Genomic DNA, 26,294 nt, shown 5'->3' with positions numbered 1-26,294 from the left:
GCTAGTGATATATTTACATCATTTCCCATCAATTCCCATTATTAAAGTGGCTGGAGTTGGGTCAGTGTCAATGACAGTGTGTTGGCAGCAGCCACTCAATGTTAGTGGTGGCTGTTTAACAGTCTGATGGCCTTGAGATAGAAGCTGTTTTTCAGTCTCTCGGTCCCAGCTTTGATGCACCTGTACTGACCTCGCCTTCTGGATGATAGTGGGGTGAACAGGCAGTGGCTCGGGTGGTTGATGTCCTTGATGATCTTTATGGCCTTCCTGTAACATCGGGTGGTGTAGGTGTCCTGGAGGGCAGGTAGGTAACCGATTGAAACGCTATTTAGCGCACACCGCTAACTAAGCTAGCCGTTTCACATCCGTTACACTCACCCCCTTTTGACCTTCCTCCTTTTCCGCAGCAACCAGTAATCCGGGTCAACAGCATCAATGTAACAGAATAATTTTAAACCGTCCCCATACCCATACCAGGGACCTTCTGCACACATCAACAACAGTCACCCACGAAGCATCGTTACCCATCGCTCCACAAAAGCCGCGGCCCTTGCAGAGCAAGGGGAACTACTACTTCAAGGTCTCAGAGCAAGTGACGTAACCGATTGAAACGCTATTTAGCGCGAACCACCGCTAACTAAGCTAGCCGTTTCACATCCGTTACATATACCAGGCATTGATCAGGTCATCTTTGTGTGTTATGGGTGCTTTGTATATGGATCAGCAGCCAAAACAGTACTACAGCGCCTGGATAGGATACAGTCAAGAGCCATGAGATTATGTGTGGGTGCCTTCAAAATTATACCTGTTGAGGCATTGCAGGTGGATAGTCGGTAACTGCCACTGAGGATAAGATGGGACAAACTTGCATTAGCGTACTGGGCGAGGTTGAAAGGGAGTTAAGAAGGACATCCTGCAGTCAAGGCAACTGGGGAATGCTGAGAGCGAGGAGTGAGTAAGCAGAAGGTGGTAGAATATGGACTGGGGAAGAGAGAGATAGGGCCGGAAATTGCATTGGGGAAGGTTCCTCTGTGTTTATTTTCGAAACCAAGTGTAGATGTAGGCAGGAGAGAATGGGGTGAGGACGTGAGATGGTGTGTGGAAAGATATATAGATAATCGGTTTTATTTGTTTTTAAGGACATATACAGATGGTTCAAAGGCTACAGTCAGTGGTAGGCTGGGGTGAGGGGTGTATATCCCCGATTTCAAGTATGCAAGCAGGTTAACTGATTATGTGTCAGTGTAAGCGGCCAAGTTGATGCCAATTGGTTTGAGATGGGTGGAGGAGGTGAAACCACTCAGTCTGTTAATGGGATTGGAGAGGATAGGAGTGGTGGTAAGCTTTTACTGGGTTCCTGCCCATGTGGGTGTGGAGGGTAATGAGAAGGCCGATTTGGTGACTAATGCTGCATTTAGACGAGGGACGCTAAAACGTCATACCTGTCAGCATAGTGGGATGAGAAATCAAGAAAGAGAGTGACAGCAAAAGAATGCAAACACGACAGTACGTGTTGCTATGGTGATTTCAGTAAACAATCGGTGCAAATCAACATCTGAAAGAAAACAACCCGACAGCAGACCAGACAACAAAAGTAGAAATATCCTAACTTTGGCGGCAAGTCCTGTCTGGTGGTGGCTGACAGCATTCACCGCAAGCTTCAATGGCATTTACCGTTGTGCTCTCATTGAAAACAATGGCACCCGGTTTGCTGCTTATCATCATCTATCTCGTACCATGTAAACGCAGCATAAGCACAGATAGATATTTCACCAGATGTATAAATGTGAGCATCCGGTTGGCGTTTCCACTCACTACCAAACATGTGGGCCGGCAGTAGGAAAAGATGGAACAAGATGGATTTTGGCTGACATTCTGCTAATTCAAATAAAATGTGCGTTGTTTAGTAGGAATTCCCCAAAGGAAATTTGCAAATGAATGCGCTAATAGGAAATTTGCAAATGAATGCGCTAATAGGAAATTTGCAAATGAATGCGCAAATAGGAAATTTGCAAATGAATGCGCTAATAGGAAATGTGCAAATGAATGCGCTAATAGGATCTCGCAAGCTCCTGCTTGGTTCTGCTAACCCCATTGCTTGTGTTGCCGACTATGGCTCATTTGTTCCTGTTTGAAACGACAGGTTGAGGTCTATCTTGGTTTAGAAATAAAACATATTTGATATAAGTGTGCTGTGAGGAGGGAGGGAGTAGATTTTCAGGTCCCGCTGGGCCGCAGGGAAGTCAAGTCCTTAATCCAGGCAAAAGGGCTCAATCTTTGGCAAAGGGGGTGGGATGCTTGTAGTAAGGGAAGGCAGTTTCATTGTGCGCACCAGTCAGTAAAGGAAGAGGTGGGGAGTATGGGATGTAGGAGAGAGGAAGTTGTGTGGAGAAGACTACAGTTTGGGATCGCAGGTTTGAATGCAACATTGTGGATGATAAGGAGACATGAAACAGGTCTGAGTGATGAGTGTTTCGTGGAGGAAACAGTGGAGCATGTGTTGATATTTTGTGAACTGTATGAAGTAGATAGGGAGAGATTATGTGAAAGGGTTGTAGTTTGGGGGGAGTGAAGTGGTGTCTAGGACTCTGTTTCACTTTCTTATAGGAACAGGATTAATGAAGATAAGGTGATGTAAGTAGGCCGTGATTGGCCTCACACTCCAGTACAGTAGGTGGCGGTGTATGCACCTTAAACGTTGGATGCGATCTGCCAGCCCAATCCCAAAGAAGAAGAACAAGACGAAGAAGAAACAACGAGGGGAGGGACCTGAGCAGAGACAGTGTCCCGAGGAAAGAGTTTACATTACAGCTATAATTTATGAATTGAATAACGTTACATTGGTGATAATCTAATTGATTTATTGTTTAAATACAAGGAATTTCCCCTGTTCATATCAGGATGTCTGAGCCAAGCGCAAGATATCAGCAGGTGAGTAAAAACGTTTGTCGTGTCTTTGAGTTAACGTTGGCAAGCATTAGCTAACAGCTAGCAAACGTTAGAGGTTTGCAAGAAACACTGGTGATGGGATGGCTCTAGCTAGGCCTCGTTGTTTTGAATGGCACCATGATTGAAATGTCAGTTAACAAGTTAATATAAACACGTCATGATGCTTTATAGCTACATTAACATGTTAGTCGTTGTTTTCTTGGTTAGCAATGCATTTTTGCTAACTTGGTCAACTTTCGTAATGGTAATGTTTTGATAGTGTAACTAACGTTAGCTAATAATGCTAGCTAACAAGCTACACTACATTTTATTTGATATTTTTTACATTTACTCCCATGTCTCCCCAATTTCGTGATATCCAATTGGTTAGTCTAGTCCCATCGCTGCAACTCCCGTACGGAGAGCCATGTGTCCTCCCCCGAAACATGACCCTGTCAAGCCGCACTGCTTCTTGACACACTGTTCGCTTAACCCGGAAGCCAACCACACCTATGTGTCGAAGGAAACACCATATAACTGACGACCGAGGTCAGCGTGCATACGCCCAGCCCGCCACAAGGAGTGGCTAGAGCGTGATGGGACAAGGACATATTTGCCGGCCCAACCCGGACAAGGACATCATTGCCGCCCAACCCGGACGACACTGGACCGATTGTGCGCCGCCTCGTGGGTCTCCCGGTCACGGCTAGCTTCTGCCTAGGTTTGAACCCAGGTGTGTAGTGACGCCTTTAGCACTGAGAGGCAGTGCCTTAGGTCGCTGAGCCGCTCAACATGACCAAAAGTATGTGGACAACTGCTCATAGAACATCTCATTCTAAAATCATGGGCGTTAATATGGAGTTGGTCCCACCTTTGTTGCTATAGCAGCTTCCACTCTCCTGAGAAGCCTTTCCACTATATGTTGGAACATTGCTGCAGGCCTTGATGTTAGGTGATTAGGCCTGGTTTGTAGTTGGTGCTCCAATTCATCCCAAAGGTGTAAGATGGGGTTGAGGTCTGGGCTCTGTACAGGTCAGTCAAGTTCTTCCACACTGATCTCGAAAAAAAAACATTTATCTATGGACCTTGCTTTGTGCACGGGTGCATTGGCATGCTGAAATAGGAAAGGGCTGTCCCAAAACTTGCCATAAAGTTGGAAGCACAGAATTGTCTAGAATGTAGTTGTATGCTGTAGCTTTATGATTTCCCTTCACTGGAACTAAGGGGCCTAGCCCAAACCATGATTCCTCCTCCACCAAAGTGTACATTTTGGCATTATGAATTAGGGTAGGTAGCGTTCTCCTGGCATACGCCAAACTCAGATTTGTCGTTCTGACTGCCTGATGTTTAAGCGTGATTCATCGCTCCAGAGAACACACCTGCTGGACCCTTTATGGAGAACAACATAGGACAATGGGTTGAGTCTTGCGATGCTAACAGATTGGCAACGGCCCTTCTGAATCGTGCCCAGATATTGCCACTACTGTGAAATATATCCTCCAGTCTGAAGGAAGTGGACCTCCTCTGGAGAGATGCCTGCTGCCTGATTCTCCACCCCTGGCAGGTGTATTTGCCAGCAGCAAACCACCCTGCATACCTCTGTTGGCTTGCTTCTGAAGCTAAGTAGGGTTGGTTCTGGTCAGTTCCTGGGTGGGAGACCAGATGCTGCTGGAAGTGGTGTTGGATGGCCAGTAGGAGGCACTCTTTCCTCTGGTCTGAAAAATAAATAAAAATCGTCTTTCAGATGGGATGTTAAACGGGTGTCCTGACTCTCTGAGGACATTAAAGATCCCATGGCACTTATCGTAAGAGTAGGGGTGTTAACCCCGGTGTCCTGGCTAAATTTCCAATCTTGCCCTCAAACCATCACGGTCACCTAATAATCCCCAGTTTACAATTGGCTCATTCATCCCCCTCCTCTCCCCTGTAACTATTCCCCAGGTCGTTGCTGCAAATGAAAACGTGTTCTCAGTCAACTTACCTGGTAAAATAACTGACAAATAAAATATTTCTCTGAAGAATGTGAGGTGTCTGTTTGCCCAAAGCAGTAGTTACCTGGTGCAGTTGATGTGTGAAACCACCGGTTGTGTTCTCTGTCCCGTATCCGTCCTCTCAGTACTGGGAGGAAGTGCCAGAGTACAAAGTGAATCACCTTGAGCTCCAGCTCATCGATGTGAGCCTTTGTCCATGGTGCTGACTAGAGGTTGACCGATTACGATTATTGGAGGACCCCAAAAAAAGCCGATACCAATTAATCGGCCGACTTAAAAAAAAAAATATTATAATAATTAACAAAATAAATAATAATACTAATAATAAATAAAATATATATTTTAATTAAGAAATTGTTTGATTTATTTGTAATAATGACAATTACAACAATACTGAATGAACACTTATTTTAACTTAATATAATACATCAATAAAATCAATTTAGCCTCAAATAAATAATGAAACATGTTCAATTTGGTTTAAATATTGCAAAGTGTTGGAGAAGAAAGTAAAAGTGCAATATGTGCCATGTAAGAAAGCTAAAGTTTAAGTTTCTTGCTCAGAACATGAGAACATGTTAAAAGGAACCACCAGCTTTCATATCAGTCTTCAATATTCCCAGGTAAGACGTTTTAGGTTGTAGTTATTATAGGACTATTTCTCTCTATACGATTTGTATTTCATATACCTTTGACTATTGGATGTTCTTATAGGCACTTTAGTATTGCCAGTGTAACAGTATAGCTTCCGTCCCTCTCCTCGCTCCTCCCTGGGCTCGAACCAGGAACACATCGACAACAGCCACCCTCGAAGCAGCGTTACCCATGCAGAGCAAGGGGAACAACTACTCCAAGTCTCTGAGCGAGTGACGTTTGAAATGCTATTAGCGTGCACCCCGCTAACTAGCTAGCCATTTCACATCGGTTACACCAGCCTAATCTCGGGAGTTGATAGGCTTGAAGTAATAAACAGCACAATTCTTGAAGCATTACGAAGAGCTGCTGACAAAACGCACAACATTTCTGTTTGAATGAATGTTTACGAGCCTGCTGGTGCCTACCATCGCTCAGTCCGACTGCTCTATCAAATAATAGACTTAATTATAACATAACACGCAGAAATACGAGGTCATTAATATGGTTGAATCCGGAAACTATCATCTCGAAAACAAAACATTTATTCTTTCAGTGAAATACGGAACTGTTCCTTATTTTATCTAACGGGTGGCATCCATGAGTCTAAATATTCCTGTTACATTGCACAACCTTCAATGTTATGTCATAATTACGTAACGTTCTGGCAAATTAGTTCGCAATGAGCCAGGTGGCCCAAACTGTTGCGTATACCCTGACTCTGCGTGCAATGAACGCAAGAGAAGTGACACAATTTCACCTGGTTAATATTGCCTGCTAACCTGGATTTCTTTTATCTATATATGCAAATATATACTTCTGCCTATTGATTTTAAGAAAGGCATTAATGCTTATGGTTAGGTACAGTTGTGCAAATATTGTGCTTTTTTTCGCAAATGCGATTTTGTTAAATCAACCCCCGTTTGGCGAAGTTGTCTCTTTGTTAGGAAGAAAGTCTTCACACAGTTTGCAACGAGCCAGGCGGCCCAAACTGCTGCATATCCCCTGACTCTGTTGCAAGAAAAGTGACAAAGAAATTCACATTAGCAGGCAATATTAACTAAATATGCATGTTTAAAAATATATACTTGTGTATTGAGTTTAAGAAAGGCATTGATGTTTATGGTTAGGTACACGTTGGAGCAACGACAGTCCTTTTTCGCGAATGCCTACCGCATCGATTATATGCAACGCAGGACACGCTAGATAACTACACATGGTTGATGATATTACTAGTCTAACTAGTGATTATGTTTTTTATAAGATAAGTTTAATGCTAGCTAGCAACTTACCTTGGCTTACTTCATTCGCGTAACAGGCAGACTCCTCCTGGAGTGCAATGAGAGGCAGGTGGTTAGAGCGTTGGACGAGTTAACCGTAAGTTTGCAGATTTGAATCCCCGAGCTGACAAGGTAAAAATCTGTCGTTCTGCCCCTGAACAAAGCAGTTAACCCACCGTTCCTAGGCCGTCATTGAAAATAAGAATGTGTTCTTAACTGACTTGCCTACTTAAATAAAGGTGTAAAAAAAATATATAAAAAAAACGGCCAAATCGTTGTCCAAAAATACAGATTTCCGATTGTTATGAAAACTTGAAATCGGCCCTAATTAATCAGCCATTTCGATTAATCGGTCGACCTCTAGTGCTGACCATACACCATGTAATCATGACTGATTTCCAGACTGCTCCCCATCCCTTTTGTAAGTTTTCTGGTCAGTCACCCGGTTATGAAATGCAGTTAGAAGAACTCCACTGGGAATTTGAAATGTTGGTTGCCACCAATGTATTTCTCTCCTCCTTTTTCAAATATATCACTCTTTCTGGAGAGAGTGTTGCTCACATGATTTGAGTGTCCGATGTCAAGCCCAGGAAGTGCACACACTGAGTGGGTACCAGAGAACTATTTTCCAAGTTCATTGTTAGTCCCAACTCAGAGGTGGTGGGACCATGGATGTGTGTGCCAAGACTTTGTGACCCTGCACATATTAGCCAATCGTCTAAGTAGTTCAGAACCCTGACACCTGCTTGGCGATGGGGGGGGGGCTAGCGCTTCACTTATGCATTTGCTGAAGGGTAGAACTCAAATCTCAGATTTGGCACCAACATTTTTTGCGTAGATCCTGCAGTTTTGTTGTGCTGGTTCTACTTCTTCAATTCCATGTTTTTTCAGGAGCAAGGAGATTTCTGAGCAAAGTGTTTGCTTTTGAGCAGGGTTGTGAGCTGATGTTTAAGACCCTCCTAAAGTGTGGGAGTCAAAAAATATGTTCTAGTGTGTAGCCTTACGTAGAGTGTGTAACACTCGTTGACCTTTTCCAGCTGGAAAGGTGGTGCTCAAGGAAACAGTGTTTCACTACATAGCCCAAGATGCAGAAACGCACCATCAGGACCGAGGCTCTGCACGCTGTGGTGCAGAGGGGACACCGCCTGCATATGGTGCGCTTCTGCATCTTGGGCTATGTTGTGCTCCACCTCTTCGGTAGGGCTGAGTGTTTGAGTCTGGTTTCTTGGAATCCCAGTTAAGGCTGTGGGACGTGAGTAATGGTTTGCTGGCTGATGCATTCTATGGTTTGAAATTAAGCTCCATCTGTGCTTCTCTGCGTTCCTGCAGTTCCTTCTAATTGAAGGCCACTATCGCTGCTGAATTGCTAAGCCTTTTGGCTGAAGCAGTGCTGTCATGTGTCCTGCGTAGGATGCAATCAGATGCCCTGCATTGTTTGTTAGGCAGCTCTTTGTCTGAAAAGAGAGAAAAGCAGGCAGGACAAGTTAAGCAAATGATTTATCCACATGGGGGAAATGGCCAAAACCAAGTGCCTTGGAGTAGGCCGAATTTTTGAACGGGATGATGTCCGTCTTTTAAAAAACTGAATTAATCAAACTTGGATGTGAATGCCATGGCAGTAGGTGCATGTTCCACGTTGACGTTCCTGCTTGCCCTCTCAAATATTTCAGACAAATGTATTTTCTGGTCGACCGTCGCTACCAGACCGGCAGGCTTAGACGATACTAGAGCTATGGTACATGACAGCAGCATCATCATTAGTGCTCATAGTCTGTCATAAGAGTAGGAGGCTCTTTTGGACAGTACGTCAGTTTCATCCGATTCCGCAACCACGCTCTGTTCAGATGTAGGGGTTTGGTACTGGCATGGGAAGCCTGGCCAGGATGTGCTTAAGGGTAGACCTTAGACGGTGTAAGGCACTGCATCTCAGTGCAAGAGGCATCACTACAGTCCCTGGTGATACAGCCTGGATTCGTACCTCAGGCCGTGATTGGGAGTCCCATAGTGCGGCGCACAATTGGCCCAGCTTTGTCTGGGTTTGGCCGGGGTAGGCCGTGATTGTAAATAAGCAGTTGTTCTTTAACTGACTTCCCTAGTTAAATAAAGGTTGGATTTAATCTCATTGGGCATCTGTGTGTCAATTTGTACCCTGGCAAGGATGAGCTATGGTGTGTATTGAGCGGTGGATCACGAGGGGAGTGAGACCCGTCATTAGACCTGGAGTGTTTGCCAGGTGTGGTAGACTCATTTGATGCAAAGTGCGCAAGTCGAGATTTCAATGATCTTGGTTTGAATTTCTGACAGTGCATGAGCTTCTACCCTGTCCGCTTGAGCATGTTCAGCTCCCAAGCAAAGAAGTGTGTGTTCATCTGAGGCTGGGAGTTGTTTTTCACACTGTTGACATGGGTGGAATGACATCCTGTATACAGCACTGAATCAGTGTGGAAATAATGGATTTCACACGAGAAGTGTTCCAAGAAAAAGGTAACAGCGTAGCTTTTTGTCTCTGTATGCTTCGATTGCCTCGTATTGGCTTTGGATGCTTAGAAAGTACCCGTTGTGCGGGTACTCCCGCCTATATGAAGCCATCTGACTGGCAGTCAAGAGTGGACTGTCAGTCTCAGCGTTGGTGGACTTGGTCAAGTGAGGACTGGTAGCCTACAGCACCGCTGAGCACTGTGGTCACAGCAGACCTCCAAGTGAGGGAATGGGAATGCTAGATCAACGGGCTAGTGTGCAGGGACTGGCCCAGCATTGCGGGTCAACAACCACCAACTAGGTACCTATGTGTGGCTAATTTAGCTAGCTAGCTACGAGCTAACTTTTGCGGTAGCTTCGAGTATATCCCGATAACTAGCTAGCTAGCGAACACACAGGGATGGAAATTCCTGACAAAAAAAACAATACAAGTTAGCTAGTATGGGCCAGCACAACAACGACAAAGGGGGTCTAGATTAGATCAAAATCAACAATTCCTAAAACTGGGAAGTGATGGCTTGTGAACCCATTTAGTTCTGTGTTGTAGCTTGTGAGATACACAATCAAATAGTATGTGTGCTATGTTGGAGGATATGTCTGGATGTCCATGCTCAATGTTTTTATGCTGTACAATGTTTTATTTGTATTTTTTTGTGTGTGGGGGAAAAATACATCTAACTTTTTAATAACAAAACAAACCAACAAATCAACTACTCACAGCCAGGGCTCGAAATTAAGGGTGTCCTAAAATGTTTAAACACCATTCTCTAACACGTACCTGATGCGAGCAGTTTTTATAATGCGACAGGGATGGATATACAGACTAATGGTAGAAACTTAGAGAATATCTGAAGATGCAACAATAGAATTCTGCCTTACTGACTTTGGGCAGTAGGAGAATGCTTTCAATGGCATATCAGAAAGTCTGCTTTGTTTCTGTGGTCGGATTTGGGATGTAGTCTATTAAAAGCAAGGTAAGATATGCAATTTAAAACGTCCAGGTTTCAAATAGTGCAATGTCTGGCTCGGCATCACATATGTAATGATTTAGGTTATGAAAATGTGTAATATTAGAATATCATTCCAATGTTGGGCAAGTAGGTCTATTAGAATGCACATTTGACTGTCCCTGCTCGTCTGCGGGTCCGCCAGCGGATATTTCGCGTGCAGGGAGTTGCTGTGCCATTTGCATTGTCTGTATGCTATGGCTAGCTACTATGGTATTCTAGAGAATATGGTTGTATCTCCTGAACCGAATGCACACAGTAAAATGTTGAAAGCATTTCTGCCTCGCGCTGCAACACTGCCTGGTTGGGGATTGTGCGCGCACACGTGAAGAGCTGAGTGACAGATTCATTTTTAGAATTGCTGCGCACAGGCATACAGTCTACAGAAGTGAGACTTTGAGCTTGTGTTCCTTGGCTATTTATATTGTTTTGTTCACAAGCTAGGTTGTTTTTCAATGTTCAGTTTCAACTGCTAGGGAAGAGAATCACCCCGGATACTAGTCAGAGACACAAACATTACTGGAGTCGCATTACTACGGTAACCTCCCGCCCTTAAAGGGGCAGGTGAACATTTGTCTCATCTGTGATATTTTGATATGAAAGACTCATGTCACAAAATAAATTAAACAATATACCACGAGATGCTAAAAGTTTTTCTTAACAAATGAAGGTTATGAAATATACACCAATTACCTTAAAAGCCCTGCAAATGACCAAGTCCTAGCCCCATGTTGGCATATCAACACATCAAAATAAAATAAATTGTATTTTAATTTTGGGAATGATCAAGTTCTGTTTGGGGCAGTTGAAGTTACACTCCGGGATGGTGAGGAAAACAGTCGCACCATACCTCATTTTATAGTGATCGTCACCTGGGTACTGTAAGTGCGTGGCGTGACTAAACTTCTTTGATATTATGCTTTTTCAATCATATCGCGTGAAGGGGAAGGAGTTCCCATAGATCGTTCAGCGACCTGTTATGATAATGAAAGAAATAACAACCAAAATGGAACTGTCTGCTTGCCATTTTGTCAAATAAGTAGGTGGTCATGTGAGTTTCTGTTAAAGCGTGATGCTGAAACCGAGTGTGACCACTTCTTCTTTTTATTCGACGAGAGGGAACAAAACAGCAAACGTCAACAGTGCACAGCCCCGTCTCTTCTGATTACAGAACATCAGCCTTCATTTTCTGTTAATTTCCTGATGATTTACATGCTGAATCGCGACAGTTCGTCACCCAGCAGGTGATCTACTGAGAACAGCCAGCGTTTGGTATTTTGTGCTCTGGTCCAGAAGTCTGCTATAATATGTACTCGCCTGACCCTTTAGCTTAGAGCCTGAATAAAACAAGAGCAGTATCTCCAGGGCTTGAACTGATCTCTTCACTAGGTCATGTTGATGTTCTCTGTCAGCTAGGCATAACCAGTTTATTGACTCTTCCCCTATTCAGCTGCCCAATGAAGAGGAGCCAGAGGAGGTTCTCCAGGTGGCAGCTGAAGCCCCACCCCCTTACAGCAGCATTGCAGCAGATAATGCAGGTAATAGTTCAATGCATACACAAATACTCACATCACAGTGGAGTGTTATGGGTTGGCCTGGGGGTCAATGTCTTTACCTTTGCCCCCAGAGTCATTGGACATTTACAGTCTAGAACTAAACTCGGACAAGTCATAAAAAAAGATACTTGACAGAGATTTCCCTGCTAGCCTAGCATTAGGTTTACTTATGGTGTTACAGCAATTAGCCTACCAAAAAGGGATATATGGCACTCAAGTGTAACACAGTAGCTTATTTAACTTATTTACCTCTCTTAGCTTATTTTGACTACAAAGAGGACGGGGGGTTCCCCAAGCCACCATCATACAACGTGGCCACAACTCTCCCTTCCTATGACGAGGCAGAGAGAACCAAGGCTGAAGTCCATGTTCCCTTGGTTTCTGAAAGGGTGAGTCTTCCAGCACTATAAACTCCACATAGCCATCCCTTGTGGTTTTGCTGGACTATTTTCTGTTCATCCAGGTTCTGTGTTGTTCCTCAGTGTTGTGGGTGTGGCAGAAAGGAATTCAGTCCCTGTCTATTGGCGTGGCTGATTTCCCAAGTAACCGAACTTGCCTCAGTTTTGTATACTATTTACATTGAGCTGGATGCAGGCTCGTTTCTGAAAGTGACTCCATTAACCCCATTGCATATAATATAAAAGTAGGCCTGTTTAACCATGGATGTGTGTAGGTATACAGTGCCTTCGGGAAAGTATTCAGACTTGTTCCACATTTTGATATGTTACAGCCTTATTCTAAAATGGATATCATCGTCAATCTAAACATAATACCCCATAATGACAATGCAACAACAGGTTTTTAGAATTGTTTGCAAATGTATTAAAAATAAAAACACATCATTTACATCAGCATTCAGACCCTTTGCTATGAGACTTGAAATTGAGGATCAGGTGCATCCTGTTTCCATTGATCATCCTTGAGATGTTTCTACAACTTGATTGGAGTCCACCTGTGATTTAAATTGATTGGACATGATTTGGAAAGAGGCACACCTGTCTATATAAGGTTCCACAGTTGACAGTGCATGTCAGAGCAAAAACAAAGCCATGAGGTCGAAGGAACTCTCTGTAGAGCTCCGGGACAGGATTATGTCAAGCACAGATCTAGGGAAGGGTACCAAAACATTCCTGCAGCATCGAAGGTCTCCAAGAACACAGTGGCCTCCATCATTCTTAAATGGAAGAAGTTTGGAACCACCAAGACTCCTCTTTGAGCTGGCCGCCCGGCCAAACTGAGCAATCGGGGGAGAAGGTCCATGGTCTCTCTGACAGATCTCTAGAGTTCCTCTCTGGAGATGGTTGTACTGATGGCAGATTCTCCCATCTCCACAGCAATCTACTAATCTGGCCTTTATGGTAGATTGGCAAAACGGAATCCATTCCTCAGTAAAAGCCACAGAGCCTCCTTGGAGCTTTGCCAAAATCCACCTAAAGACTCTTGACTCTGACTAAGAGAAACAAGATTCTCTGGTCTGATGAAATCAAGATTGAACTCTTTGGCCTGAATGTCAAGTGTCTCATGTGAAGGAAACCTGGCACCATCCCTATGGTGAAGCATGGTGGTGGCAGCATCATGCTGTGGGGATGTTTTTCAGAGGCAGGGACTGGGAGACTAGTCAGGATTGAGGCAAAGATGAGCAGAGCAAAGTACAGAGAGCTCCTTGACGAAAACCTGCTCAGGACCTCAGCCTGGGGTGAAGGTTCACCTTCCAACAGGACAACGGCCCTAAGCACACAGCCAAGACCACGCAGGAATGGCTTTGGGACAAGTCTGAATGTTCTTGAGTGGCCCAGCCAGAGCCCGGACTTGAACCAGATCGAGCATCTCTGGAGAGACCTGAAAATAGCTGTGCAGCAATGCTTCCCATCCAACCTGACAGCGCTTGAGAGGTTCTGCAGAGAAGAATTGGAGAAACTCCCCAATTACAAATGTGCCAAGATTGTAGCGTCATATCCTAGAAGACTCAGTGCTGTAATTGCTGCCAAATGTGCTTTAACAAAGTACTGAGTAAAGGGTCTGAATACTTATGTCAATGTGAGCTTTTTAAGGTTCGTATTTTTGGTATTGTGTGTAGATTTAATCCATTTTAGAATAAGGCTGTAATGTGTAAAAAGTCACGTGGTCTGAATACTCTCCGAAGGCACTGTATACTGTACTCGGTATAGGTTGAGTCTGTTTTGAAATGGTGGGTCTCGCGTTGTTGGCAGGCACGCCCTAATAATCACTGTCGGACACGCCCTGAGAGCGATGGCTCATCTATGCCCTCTAGTGGGAAAGTTTTTGCCTTACCAGCTTACGTGTCGTCCATTTAAATGACTGGTATGTGTACAGCATGGAACGGTTGGAGACTTTTGATGTACTAACTCGACAGTAATGCTGTGGATGTGTGTGGAATAGAATAGTACCATAAGAAAAGGATGTGGCAGCCATTTGCAGAGACCGTTTGTCGGCCTGTAGAGCGGTAGTGCTGTATTTCCTGATGGGACATTAAAATGTTATTCTTATAACTACATTGACTCCCGAGTGGTACAGCCGTCTAAGGCACTGCATTGCAGTGCTAGAGGCGTCACTACAGACCCTGGTTTAATCCCGGGCTGTAACACAACCAGTCGTGATCAGGAGTACCATAGGGTGGCGCACAGTTGGCCCTGCGTTGTTAGGGTTTGGCCGGGGTAGGCCATCATTGTAAATAAGAATTTGTTCTTAATTGACTTGCCTAGTTTAAATAAAGGTACATTTAAAATGAAAATGACAATTTGAATTGAAACATCTCCAGCTGAATAACTTGTACATCCACTACATTAGGGCAATGTAAAGAGAAGAACGTGTTCGTAGCATAAATGTTTGCTGTCTTGGTTGATATAGTGCTATGAGGTTTCCATCATTAAAAATGACTTGATGATATTCTCCACCATTTCTTTATCTCTGCAGGATGATGACTTTGCAGCCAGGGATGACTTTGAGGATGCGGACCAGTTACAGATAGGCAACGATGGGATTTTCATGTTGACCTTTTTTAGTAAGTCACATCTTGACGTTGAATCTTCTCCACCTTGGTGAAGACTGGGTTTAGTATAATACACCCAGCAAAATGAAGAGGCGCGTCATGTATTTATTTGATGATAAAGGTATTGATGTGATCTAAGAATAGTATTTGTGTTGAAACGGCCCATCCTATTCGACCATATGCACAGGTCTGTTTTTAAAGCCCCTTCTCTCTACTCTTCAGTGGCATTCCTCTTCAACTGGATCGGTTTCTTCCTGTCCTTCTGTCTGACCACCTCAGCAGCTGGCCGCTACGGAGCCATCTCTGGCTTCGGCCTGTCACTCATCAAGTGGATCCTCATCGTCCGGGTAACATATCACTAACATTTCAGTTTACCCATTCAACTATTGGGAGCATATTTACAGTAGCCTGACAACACCCGCTAAATGATTCCGCTGTTCTGTAGATTGCTACATTCTTTAGTCTGAGACTGCAATCATTTGAAGTCGTTTGTGGTGACATGGGGCACGATTTGGATCGTCTCTAACTAATCCGTGTATCAAAGCCAATAATGCATTTTCTAACCTCCGCTTTACCCACGTGGCTATGTCCCAACCCATGGTGAAGGGTCAGGGAGGTACTCAGATCCAGACTCATTGCAGAGGAGAAACTACCGTCTGTGGGCGTGGCCAGGCAATATTTAGTGCGTGCCTATATATTTATTTATTTTACACAAGATATCACTACCAATGCCCTCTGAGCTTTAGTTTCAAGTTTTATTGTCACATGCACATGATACAGCGAGTGTAAAACACTGCAGTGACATGCTTAACTTGAGCTCTTTCCCAACAATCAAAGTTGGCATCTTGGAGTAGTGATCTGATGGCAAAGCACTTCAGTTTGGTGTAGGTTTCCCTCTTCCAGAACCCAAGATCACGTTCATGTTTACTCTGAGTGGTCAACTTATCTGTTAATGTTGTTTTTTTTTTACCCAGTTCTCCACCTACTTCCCTGGGTACTTTGATGGGCAGTACTGGCTGTGGTGGGTGTTCCTGGTAATGGGTAGGTACAACCACTTCTCTGTTTGTTGTTTTCAATTGTAGTACTAGACATGTAAATGCATTGTTGCATTGGTTTAGAGGGGTCTTATAAATTAGGGTACCAGTGAGGATTTCCTACACTGGACAACTTGTTACAGCTGTTAAGTCATTGATAATAATCTGCCAGTTTATTTTCATTTACATTAATAAATAAATGGGGATCAGAGCTATTTTCAATAAAAATTCACGAGTTGATTTTAAAACCTATGTTGACGGATTTGTCAAATTGTTACATAAAACATTACATAAACCGTGCGTTTATGGCAATGTAAATTATATCATATATTAAGCAATAATCAGTTAACTAAATGAGATTTAACTATCGGACAGTTTTTTTTTTTATATACACTGCTCAAAAAAATAAAGGGAACACTAAAATAAAACATCCTACATGTGAATGAATGAAATATTCTTATTAAATATTTTTTTCTTTACATAGTTGAATGTGCCGACAACAAAATCACAAATTATCAATGGAAATAAAATGTATCAACCCATGGAGGTCTGGATTTGGAGTCACATGCAAAATTAAAGTGGAAAACCACACTACAGGCTGATCCAACTTTGATGTAATGTCCTTAAAACAAGTCAAAATGAGGCTCAGTAGTGTGTGTGTGTGTGGCGTTGGTGGATGGAGCGAGACATGATGTCCCAGATGTGCTCAATTGGATTCAGGTCTGGGGAACGGGCGGGCCAGTCCATAGCATCAATGCCTTCCTCTTGCAAGAACTGCTTACACACTCCAGCCACATGAGGTCTAGCATTGTCTTGCATTAGGAGGAACCCAGGGCCAACCGCACCAGCCTATGGTCTCACAAGCGGTCTGAGGATCTCATCTCGGTACCTAATTGCAGTCAGGCTACCTCTTGCGAGCACATGGAGGGCTGTGCGGCCCCCCTGCTCGAGGTCATTTTGCAGGGCTCTGGCAGTGCTCGTCTTTGCACAAAGGCGGCGATAGCTGTCCTGCTGCTGGGTTGTTGCCCTCCTACGGCCTCCTCCACGTCTCCTGATGTACTGGCCACTATGCTGACAGACACAGCATACCTTCTTGCCAGAGCTCGCATTGATGTGCCATCCTGGATGAGCTGCACTACCTGAGCCACTTGTGTGGGTTGTAGACTCCGTCTCATGCTACCACTAGAGTGAAACCACAGCCAGCATTCAAAAGTGACCAAAACATCAGCCAGGAAGCATAGGAACTGAGAAGTGGTCTGTGGTCCCCACCTGCAGAACCACTCCTTTATTGGGGGTGTCTTGCTAATTGACTATAATTTCCACCTGTTGTCTATTCCATTTGCACCAACAGCATGTGAAATGTATTGTCAATCAGTGTTGCTTCTTAAGTGGACAGTTTGATTTCACAGAAGTGTGATTGACTTTGAGTTACATTGTGTTGTTTAAGTGTTCCCTTTATTTTTTTGAGCAGTGTATATTTATATATTTTATTTTTTGTATAGAGATCTCAGAAATTCAGTAACTACTTAACATTTCGTGTCTCCTTATGTTACGGGGTGAAAACTGTTTTCATGGACACATAATCATGTATGCATTGCAAAATCAAATGCTTCTAACTGGAAGTCACCTTTGATGCTTAAAACCTAAATCGATACTGTCATTGACTTGGTTTGTCTTTAATTATGCATAATACTTGTTGGATGCGCAGTTGGTGTCCAGCTGATTAGTTACATGGTGATACAGGAAGACATTTTCAGAATGACAGTCACGTGATGAACAGCTGTTGTGGAAGAACATGCGATGCAACAACAGTCCAAGTGCTGGGAAAAAGGTGCTTGTGAGGAATGTCCAGAATATTTAAGTGTTTCATTCGTTATGCCGGTGAAGACAGTTGTGCCTGGATCCACGTTGGATCAAATATCCCTGGAGAATTTATGTTGATCTGTTGTCTGCTTGATTTACAGCAGGGTCTCGTTAGATTAAACAAAAAAGCAGCAAATTAACCCAGTATTTCACGCTAAAAAAACAGAAGTGTCATTCAAAAGCATTAAATAATAATTAAAGCATATAAATAGGTACAGTGGGGCAAAAAAGTATTTAGTCAGCCACCATTATTGTGCAAGTTCTCCCACTTAAAAAGATGAGTGGCCTGTATTTTTCATCATAGGTACACTTCAACTATGACACAAAATGAGAGAAAAAAAAATCCAGAAAATCCCATTGTAGGATTTGTAATGAATTTATTTGCAAATTACGGTGGAAAATAAGTATTTGGTCAATAAAAAAAGTTTCTCAATAATTTGTTATATACCCATTTGTTGGCAATGACAGAGGTCAAATGTTTTTTGTAAGTCTTGCTGGTATTTTGGCCCATTCCTCCATGCAGATCTCCTCTAGAGCAGTGATGTTTTGGGGCTGTTACTGGGCAACACGGACTTTCAACTCCCTCCAAAGGTTTTCTATGGGGTTGAGACTGGCTCGTCCACTCCAGGACTTTAATGCTTCTTACGAAGCCACTCCTTCGTTGCCTGGGCGGTGCTTAAGCAGGGGGACACGTCTGGCACTGCAGGATTTGAGTCCCTGGTAGCGTAGTGTGTTACTGATGGTAGGCTTTGTTACTTTGGTCCCAGCTCTCTGCAGGTCATTCACTAGGTCCCCCCATGTGGTTCTGGGACTTATGCTCATCGTTCTTGTGATCATTTTGACCCCATGGGGTGAGATCTTGCGTGGAGCCCCAGATCGAGGGAGATTATCAGTGGTCTTGTATTTCTTCCATTTCCTAATTTTGCTCCCAGAGTTGATTTCTTCAAACCAAGCTGCTTACCTATTGCAGATTCAGTCTTCCAAGCCTGGTACAGGTCTAGCATTTTGTTTCTGGTGTCCTTTGACAGCTCTTTGGTCTTGGCCATAGTGGAGTTTGGAGTGTGACTGTTTAAAGTTGTGGACAGGTGTCTTTTATACTGATAACAAGTTCAAACAGGTGCCATTAATACAGGTAACAAGTGGAGGACAGAGGAGCCTCATAAAGAAGTTACAGGTCTGTGAGAGCCAGAAATACTTATTTTCCACCATAATTTGCAAATAAATTAATTAAAAATCCTACAATGTGATTTTCTGGATTTTTTTTTTTCTTCTCATTTTGTCTGTCATATAGTTGAAGTGTACCTATGATCAAAATTACAGGCCTCTCATCTTTTTAAGTTGGAGACCTTGCACAATTGGTGCCTGACTAAATACTTTTTATATGCCTGGATTTGATTAATTCAAGCCTGAAGCTTCCTGAGCCATACATGAATTACATTTTAATGAGCTCAAGCCCAAATGATTGTAGTGTTATCCAATACATATATGATGTAGGCTACTGCACAACAGAAAAGCCCATAGATGTATCTTATATGTTCTCTTGGGTAAATACATAAATGAAATTAAACTATCTTCAGTAGGCCAATCTTTGAGTGTGAACTGTATTACTGTATTGTATTATATGGACTTGAATTAGGCACATCGTTCAAACCATGATAACTCAGGGAGAGAACATGCGATTCTGGGTCCGCACATGTGGCCTACAAAGTTAGCTAGAGAATTCGATTTTAATTTTGAAATATAGTAGGGCCTATTTGTATAATTGGTAAGCTGACACACACGCAACCATTCAAAAGTGGGGTCACTTAAATATCCTTGTTTTTGAAAGACTCACTTTTTTTTGTCCATTTTAAAATAACATTGATCAAAAATAGTGTAGACATTGTTAATGTTCTGAATGACTATTGTAGCTGGAAACAAACTGAAATTGGGCGTGCAAAATTATTCAGCCCCCTTAAGTAAATACTTTGTAGCGCCACCTTTTGCTGCGATTACAGCTGTAAGTCGCTTGGGGTATGTATGTCTGTATCAGTTTTGCACATCAAGACTTTTTCCCATTCCTCCTTGCAAAACAGCTCGAGCTCAGTGAGGTTGGATGGAGAGCATTTGTGAACAGCAGTTTTCAGTTCTTTCCACAGATTCTCGATTGGATTCAGGTCTGGACTTTGACTTGGCCATTCTAACACTTGGATATGTTTATTTTTGAACCATTCCATTGTAGATTTTGCTTTATGTTTTGGATCATTGTCTTGTTGGAAGACAAATCTCCGTCCCAGTCTCAGGTCTTTTGCAGAATCCATTAGGTTTTCTTCCAGAATGGTCCTGTATTTGGCTCCATCCATCTTCCCATCAATTTGAACCATCTTCCCTGTCCCTGCTGAAGAAAGGCAGGCCCAAACCATGATGCTGCCACCACCATGTTTGACAGTGGGGATGGTGTGTTCAGGGTGATGAGCTGTGTTGCTTTTACGCCAAACATAACGTTTTTGCATTGTTGCCAAAAAGTTCCATTTTGGTTTCATCTGACCAGAGCACCTTCTTCCACATGTTTGGTGTGTCTCCCAGGTGGCTTGTGGCAAACTTTAAACGACACTTTTTATGGATATCTTTAAGAAATGGCTTTCTTCTTGCCACTCTTCCATAAAGGCCAGATTTGTGCAATATACGACTGATTGTTGTCCTATGGACAGAGTCTCCCACCTCAGCTGTAGATCTCTGCAGTTCATCCAGAGTGATCATGGGCCTCTTGGCTGCATCTCTGATCAGTCTTCTCCTTGTATGAGCTGAAAGTTTAGAGGGACGTCCAGGTCTTGGTAGATTTGCAGTGGTCTGATACTCCTCCATTTCAATATTATCGCTTGCACAGTGCTCCTTGGGATGTTTAAAGCTTGGGAAATCTTTTTGTATCCAAATCCGGCTTTAAACTTCTTCACAACAGTATCTCGGACCTGCCTGGTGTGTTCCTTGTTCTTCATGATGCTCTCTGCGCTTTTAACGGACCTCTGAGACTATCACAGTGCAGGTGCATTTATACGGAGACTTGATTACACACAGGTGGATTGTATTTATCATCATTAGTCATTTAGGTCAACATTGGATCATTCAGAGATCCTCACTGAACTTCTGGAGAGTTTGCTGCACTGAAAGTAAAGGGGCTGAATAATTTTGCACGCCCAATTTTTCAGTTTTTGATTTGTTAAAAAAGTTTGAAATATCGAATAAATGTCGTTCCACTTCATGATTGTGTCCCACTTTTTGTTGATTCTTCACAAAAAAAATAGTTTTATCTTTGTTTGAAGCCTGAAATGTGGCAAAAGGTCGCAAAGTTCAAGGGGGCCGAATACTTTCGCAAGGCACTGTAGGTGTACAGAGGCCCATTATCAGCAACCGTCACTCCTGTGTTCCAATGGCACATTGTAATAGCTAATCCAGGTTTATCATTTTAAAAGGCTAATTGATCATTAGAAAACCCTTTTGCAAGTATGTTAGCACATCTGAAAACTGTCCTGATTTGCAGAAGCAATATAACTGTCCGCATTTAGGCTAGTTGAATCTGGAGCATCAGCCCTTGTGGGTTCGATTACAGCCTCAAAATGGCCAGAAACAAACTACTTTCTCCTGAAACTCGTCAGTCTATTCTTGTTCTGAGAAATGAAGGCTCTTCCATGTGAGAAATTGCCAAGAAACTGAAGATCTCTTACAACGCTGTGTTCTACTCCCTTCACAGAACAGCGGAAATTGGCTTTAACCAGAATAGAAGTGAGAGGCCCCGCTGCACAGCTGAGCAGGAGGACAAGTACATTAGTTTCTACTTTGAGAAACAGATTCCTCACAAGTCCTCAACTGGCAGCTTCATTAACCTCTTTACAGCTCCCCCCTACTTTGTGCAATTTCCGCCTGAAGACATACCCAAATCTAACAGCCTGTAGCTCAGGCACAGAACCAAGGATATGCATATTAGTGGTACCATTTGAAAGAAAACACTCTGAAGTTTGTGTACATGTGAATCGAATGTAGGAGAGTATAAGACCAATAGTTTTGGTTTAGATAAAAAACATATTTTTTTCATTGTTTTATTTGTGTATCTTTAAAATGAACAAGAGGATGATGGGGACAATTTCAGTGAAAAATATATGGGGACAGTTTCAGTGAAAAATACAAGAGGGCAACAGTACTTGTGCAAAGTTTCAGAATGATAACTTCCAAAATGAGTGTGCAACATGACATTTATCATGAAGTCACCCAGGTGTCCCACACAAGTAGCCCAAAACCTAGGAAGAAACCTAGAGAGGAACCATGCTGAGGGGTGTCCAGTCCTCTTCTGGCTGTGCCGGGTGGAGATCACAGTGGTTGTAGAGGGTGCAACAGGACAGCACCTCGAGTAAAAATGAACAGTTTAGGGTTCCATAGCCGCAGGCAGAACAGTTGAACCTGGAACAGTGAGGTGGACTGGGGACAGCAAGGAGTCATTATGCCAGGTAGTCCTGACGCATGGTCCTAGGGATCCGGTCCTCCGAGAGAGAGGATATACTTAAATTCACACAGGACACCGGATAAGACTCCCATTCGGAGTCAGTGTCACTGTGAAAGAAAATGTTCAGTTAGAATGGTTTCACATATGAGCCCCGTATCAACAGGTATAATAAACATTTCACTTTTTTTATTTTTTATTTTACTAGGCAAGTCAGTTAAGAACAACTTATTTTCAATGACTGCCTAGGAACAGTGGGTTAACTGCCTGTTCAGGGGCAGAACGACAGATTTGTACCGTGTCAGCTCGGGGATTCGAACTTGCAACCTTTCGGATACTAGTCCAACGCTCTAACCACTAGGCTACCCTGCCGCCCCATATATAGAGAGTTGAAGGTTGAATATATTATCATATTATTATTACCTGCTACCTACAGACCAGCTGTATCTACCGTCTCCATTTCACTTTGGCCATTGATGTGGTCCTGCCTTCTCCTCAACAGCCTCAAATAGGCTATTGCATGTGGGTTGGGGTGGGGCGGCAGACACACGCATCTCACATTTCATGACATTACATGTTTATATATTGCTTCTAAAAAAATTTTTTTTTAAATAACAATATTTTATATTATTAATTTCAAATAGCATTAGCATGATAAGAACTTACCAGTCCAAAACGATGTCCTCTCCCGTTCAAAAAATATTCCTCCACAATCGCTAAATGAATCGTCCTACAACAATCTGTCACACCTTCCCAATCAATTTATTCTAAAATTGTGTACACATCTGTATATCTAGACTTAGATTTAGATTTCCCTGACTTAGTCGCCGTAATGATTGATATATAAACAGCTGAATCTGCGCGTTCACCAAACAATGCAGTGCGTAACGTGTTTCTCCTTCCGGTATGAAACTTCAATAGCAAATTACTCACTTTACGCTGGAGCTTACTACATGGGTTGGTCTTGCAACACATAAACATGGTGTATTGCCGTTTAGCTCAGCTCATTGGCTATCTACCCAGCTAGTTTTCAAGACGACCAGTGGTCATTGGGTTAAAAGACAGTCAATCAACGAAACAGCTGGCAAATCATTGGAGCACATTGTAAATAAGAATTTGTTCTTATCTGACTTGCCTAGTTAAATTAAACATTTTTTTGACAAAGAATGAGAGTGATGCAGTGCTGCAGCAGATGACCTGGCCTCCGCAATCAGCTGACTTCAACGCAATTGAAATAGTTTGAGTTGGACAGCAGAGTGAAGGAAAAGCAGCCAACAAGTGCTCAGCATATGTGGAAACTCCAAGACTGTTGAAAAGCATTCCAGGTGAAGCTGGTTGAGAACGCCAAGAGTTTGCAATTCTCTCAAGGCAAGGAGTGGCTACTTTGAAGAATGTGTATATATTTATCACAATATTCCTAATGTTATGAGCCTAGTAGGCTCTTCCTATTGTTTAATTTCTTCCTCGCTTTCAACAGTTAAATTATATGTTTTGTTGTCCTTATCTTCGTCATTCTAATGACATCCTTGAATATTATAAGACTAGAATCAGATGGAGAAGGATCTCACTTCTCTTGACGAATATAATTGAATAGTTATGGGTCTAAATATATAACTGCTGTAGCCTACTGCCATCGTGCGTTTGCTCTTTCAAACTACCCGTAATTTCTGTTGGCTGCTTTATTTATCATTCAGCATACAAAATTGCTACCTCTTTGAATAGTCTATTGGTATAAAAAATGTCCAGCAAGCTATTCTAGTCTAGCTTTTCCTGCATGGGACTCCAAGAGCTAAGGAGCGTTTTTTTTTAACGAGGCTAGTGGAGCACAGGTGCTTGCATATTGCACAAGAGACTGAGGCTATAAGTTAGAAGCTTATTATTCATAAGCCATCATTAATTATAAAACATATAAGGCTAATACTGCATTAAATGTAATCCCTGAAAGAGGTAGGCCAGGACATATAGGGCTATATATCATTCTAGAACTGGATTATCTCTTTTGGATGCAATGAGAGATTTAAAGCAACAATATTTGAGTGATGGGCTGTTTTTAAAACTCTGCAGCTGCAATAAATAAAAAAATCTCTACATTAAATAAAATGTGACCCTGAAAGCCAGGTGGAGTTGGGTAAATTAGATGCACATTCGATCTTTATATTATAGACTATGCTGCCGCAAATGTAGGCCTACCCGTCACAAGAAAAACAGTTACCATGATGAGAAGATCTGCATGCATTTGTGAACTGCGCTCCAATCTGAGATGGGTCTGTGCCCATCCTGAGCGTTGATGATTCATCATGCAGGGGCTGTAGAGAAGACCGATTTAGACATCTCATATAATTTAACAGCTCCAGCTCACGCCCTGCTGTTCATATAAATAATGTATTATAATTTACCGGTTTCTTGCAGTTATTTTTCCCAGGAAAAGAGTGGTTTTGGGAGGTAAATCTTGGTAACCGTGTTCCCACCATTCAACTCTCGTATCTATTGAATGGACAGTATGCATGGAGATTTAACACTCACACTAGCAAGAATGCCTTGTTTGATGCTGGGAGTTGACTTGCGGCCCCAAAAAAACATTGTAGAAAAATAACTCCTGTATTCTGTCTTCCAGGATTCCTGCTCTTCCTCAGAGGATTCATCAACTACGCCAAGATACGCAAAATGGCTGACTCGTTTTCTACTCTCCCGCGAACCAGAGTCCTTTTCATCTACTAAAAGTGGAAATCTGACTTCTATAGAGAAGTTTGCTCTGGCTTCTAAACTCCGTCACGGGAGGCTGAGAAATGTTTTGCTGCCGTTGAATCAGACGATACACTTTTGGTCTCTTGATGTAAACTGGTGGATGCTGACAATTCTGTAACTATTCAATCATTAGTGGTTTGTCAAGTGCTATTTGCAATCAAGTCTGTGATGTATAAATAATGCCTTACATATTATTATAAGTTTGTAGCAATGGTTATGTACTGTGCCCCTTTTAGCCAATAGGGGGTAGTCTTGTCTTTTTCTGTCCTCTTTCAAAGTGTTTGATATGGAGACTGCTCAGCTGTATGCTGAACCTGTGACACTACCATTGAGTTCTGTCTGTGGATCGGAGCATTGAGTCATTTATCAAAAGCAGTGCTTTTTTTCTTGATGTGTATATGATAATGAAATTAAAGTGTCTTAAGATGTGTCTTCAATGTGTAGAAAACTGAATGATTTTGTATTCAGGCGTCATTTTCACTCTGGAAATCCTAGTCAATACAGTGATCGAGGTAGGCATTGGAACCTTGTTGCTAGGGTTCGTCAGTGCATTTCAGACATTTTAAGGAGTATCCGAGGAATTGATTTAACCTTTTTATTTAAGCAGGGAGTCACCTTGAGACAAAGCTCTTTTCTTTTAAGGGAGGCCTGCATGACTACCAAAAATTGGTTGAACTGTTCAGGTTTATGTACCAATCGTATTTGACACTCATCAATCCTTAACTTGCATCGATGGTTTTGATTGGCACAGGTTTTTGTACACAACCCTTGTAAATCAGTATTCGGTTTATTATCACCATAATTACCTATCTCTACAGTCTACTGCATTTCGTTATTTAACAATCGTTCTGGGGTATCTAATGTATTACTGCGGGTAAGACGGAGGTGGTTGAGATGGATGTTGGTGTAGTAGAGTACACATCTGCAGTGAATAGTTCCCTCCATGTTTGGGGTTGCTCAGTGAATCTGGTGTAATACACATGAAGATATAGGTGCTGGGTGTTTCCTTAATGTATCGTATGATCAATTGAGTTACCTGGTGTTTTCACTGCCCTATCTATAAGGACAGTGGGAGGGAGAAGCTGATGTGCTTATGCCCTGATTCCTTAATTCGGCTGTACATAGAGTGAAAGAGCCTTCACCAAAAAAAATGTTTGATGGTTTGAAGTGCACTTCTCCCCGATGTTGCAATGTTTACCTAAATTGCTCAAGTCTGAAGATTGCAATAGCTAATCTTCAAGAACAGCTAGCCTACCATGGCTGAACTGTTGTACACCTACAATTTGTTCAACACATTT

The 26,294-nt window shown here is 42.6% G+C and overlaps 1 protein-coding gene across 1 annotated transcript; it reads left to right on the top strand.

The window, feature by feature from the left end:
• The first annotated feature begins 2,736 nt into the window (after positions 1–2,736).
• Positions 2,737–25,428, top strand: LOC118389807 (NEDD4 family-interacting protein 1-like). Its single transcript, XM_035779669.2, has 7 exons — positions 2,737–2,931; positions 11,768–11,855; positions 12,132–12,262; positions 14,808–14,895; positions 15,106–15,230; positions 15,858–15,924; positions 24,866–25,428. Exons 1-7 carry the CDS (start codon positions 2,902–2,904, stop codon positions 24,967–24,969), a joined length of 633 nt encoding a protein of 210 aa, XP_035635562.1. The 5' UTR covers positions 2,737–2,901; the 3' UTR covers positions 24,970–25,428.
• The last annotated feature ends 866 nt before the right edge of the window (positions 25,429–26,294 follow it).

This window comes from Oncorhynchus keta, chromosome 11 (assembly GCF_023373465.1).
Source record: "Oncorhynchus keta strain PuntledgeMale-10-30-2019 chromosome 11, Oket_V2, whole genome shotgun sequence".
Classification (NCBI taxonomy): Eukaryota; Metazoa; Chordata; class Actinopteri; order Salmoniformes; family Salmonidae; genus Oncorhynchus; species Oncorhynchus keta.
This window is presented reverse-complemented; position numbering and strand designations above follow the sequence as displayed.

Excerpts from the sequence above, each read along its gene's own strand:
- LOC118389807 (XM_035779669.2), top strand. The coding sequence starts at position 2,902 with ATGTCTGAGCCAAGCGCAAGATATCAGCAG. Across the intron at positions 11,856-12,131 it reads CATTGCAGCAGATAATGCAG|CTTATTTTGACTACAAAGAG; the intron begins GTAATAGTTCAA and ends TACCTCTCTTAG. Across the intron at positions 14,896-15,105 it reads TTTCATGTTGACCTTTTTTA|TGGCATTCCTCTTCAACTGG; the intron begins GTAAGTCACATC and ends TCTACTCTTCAG.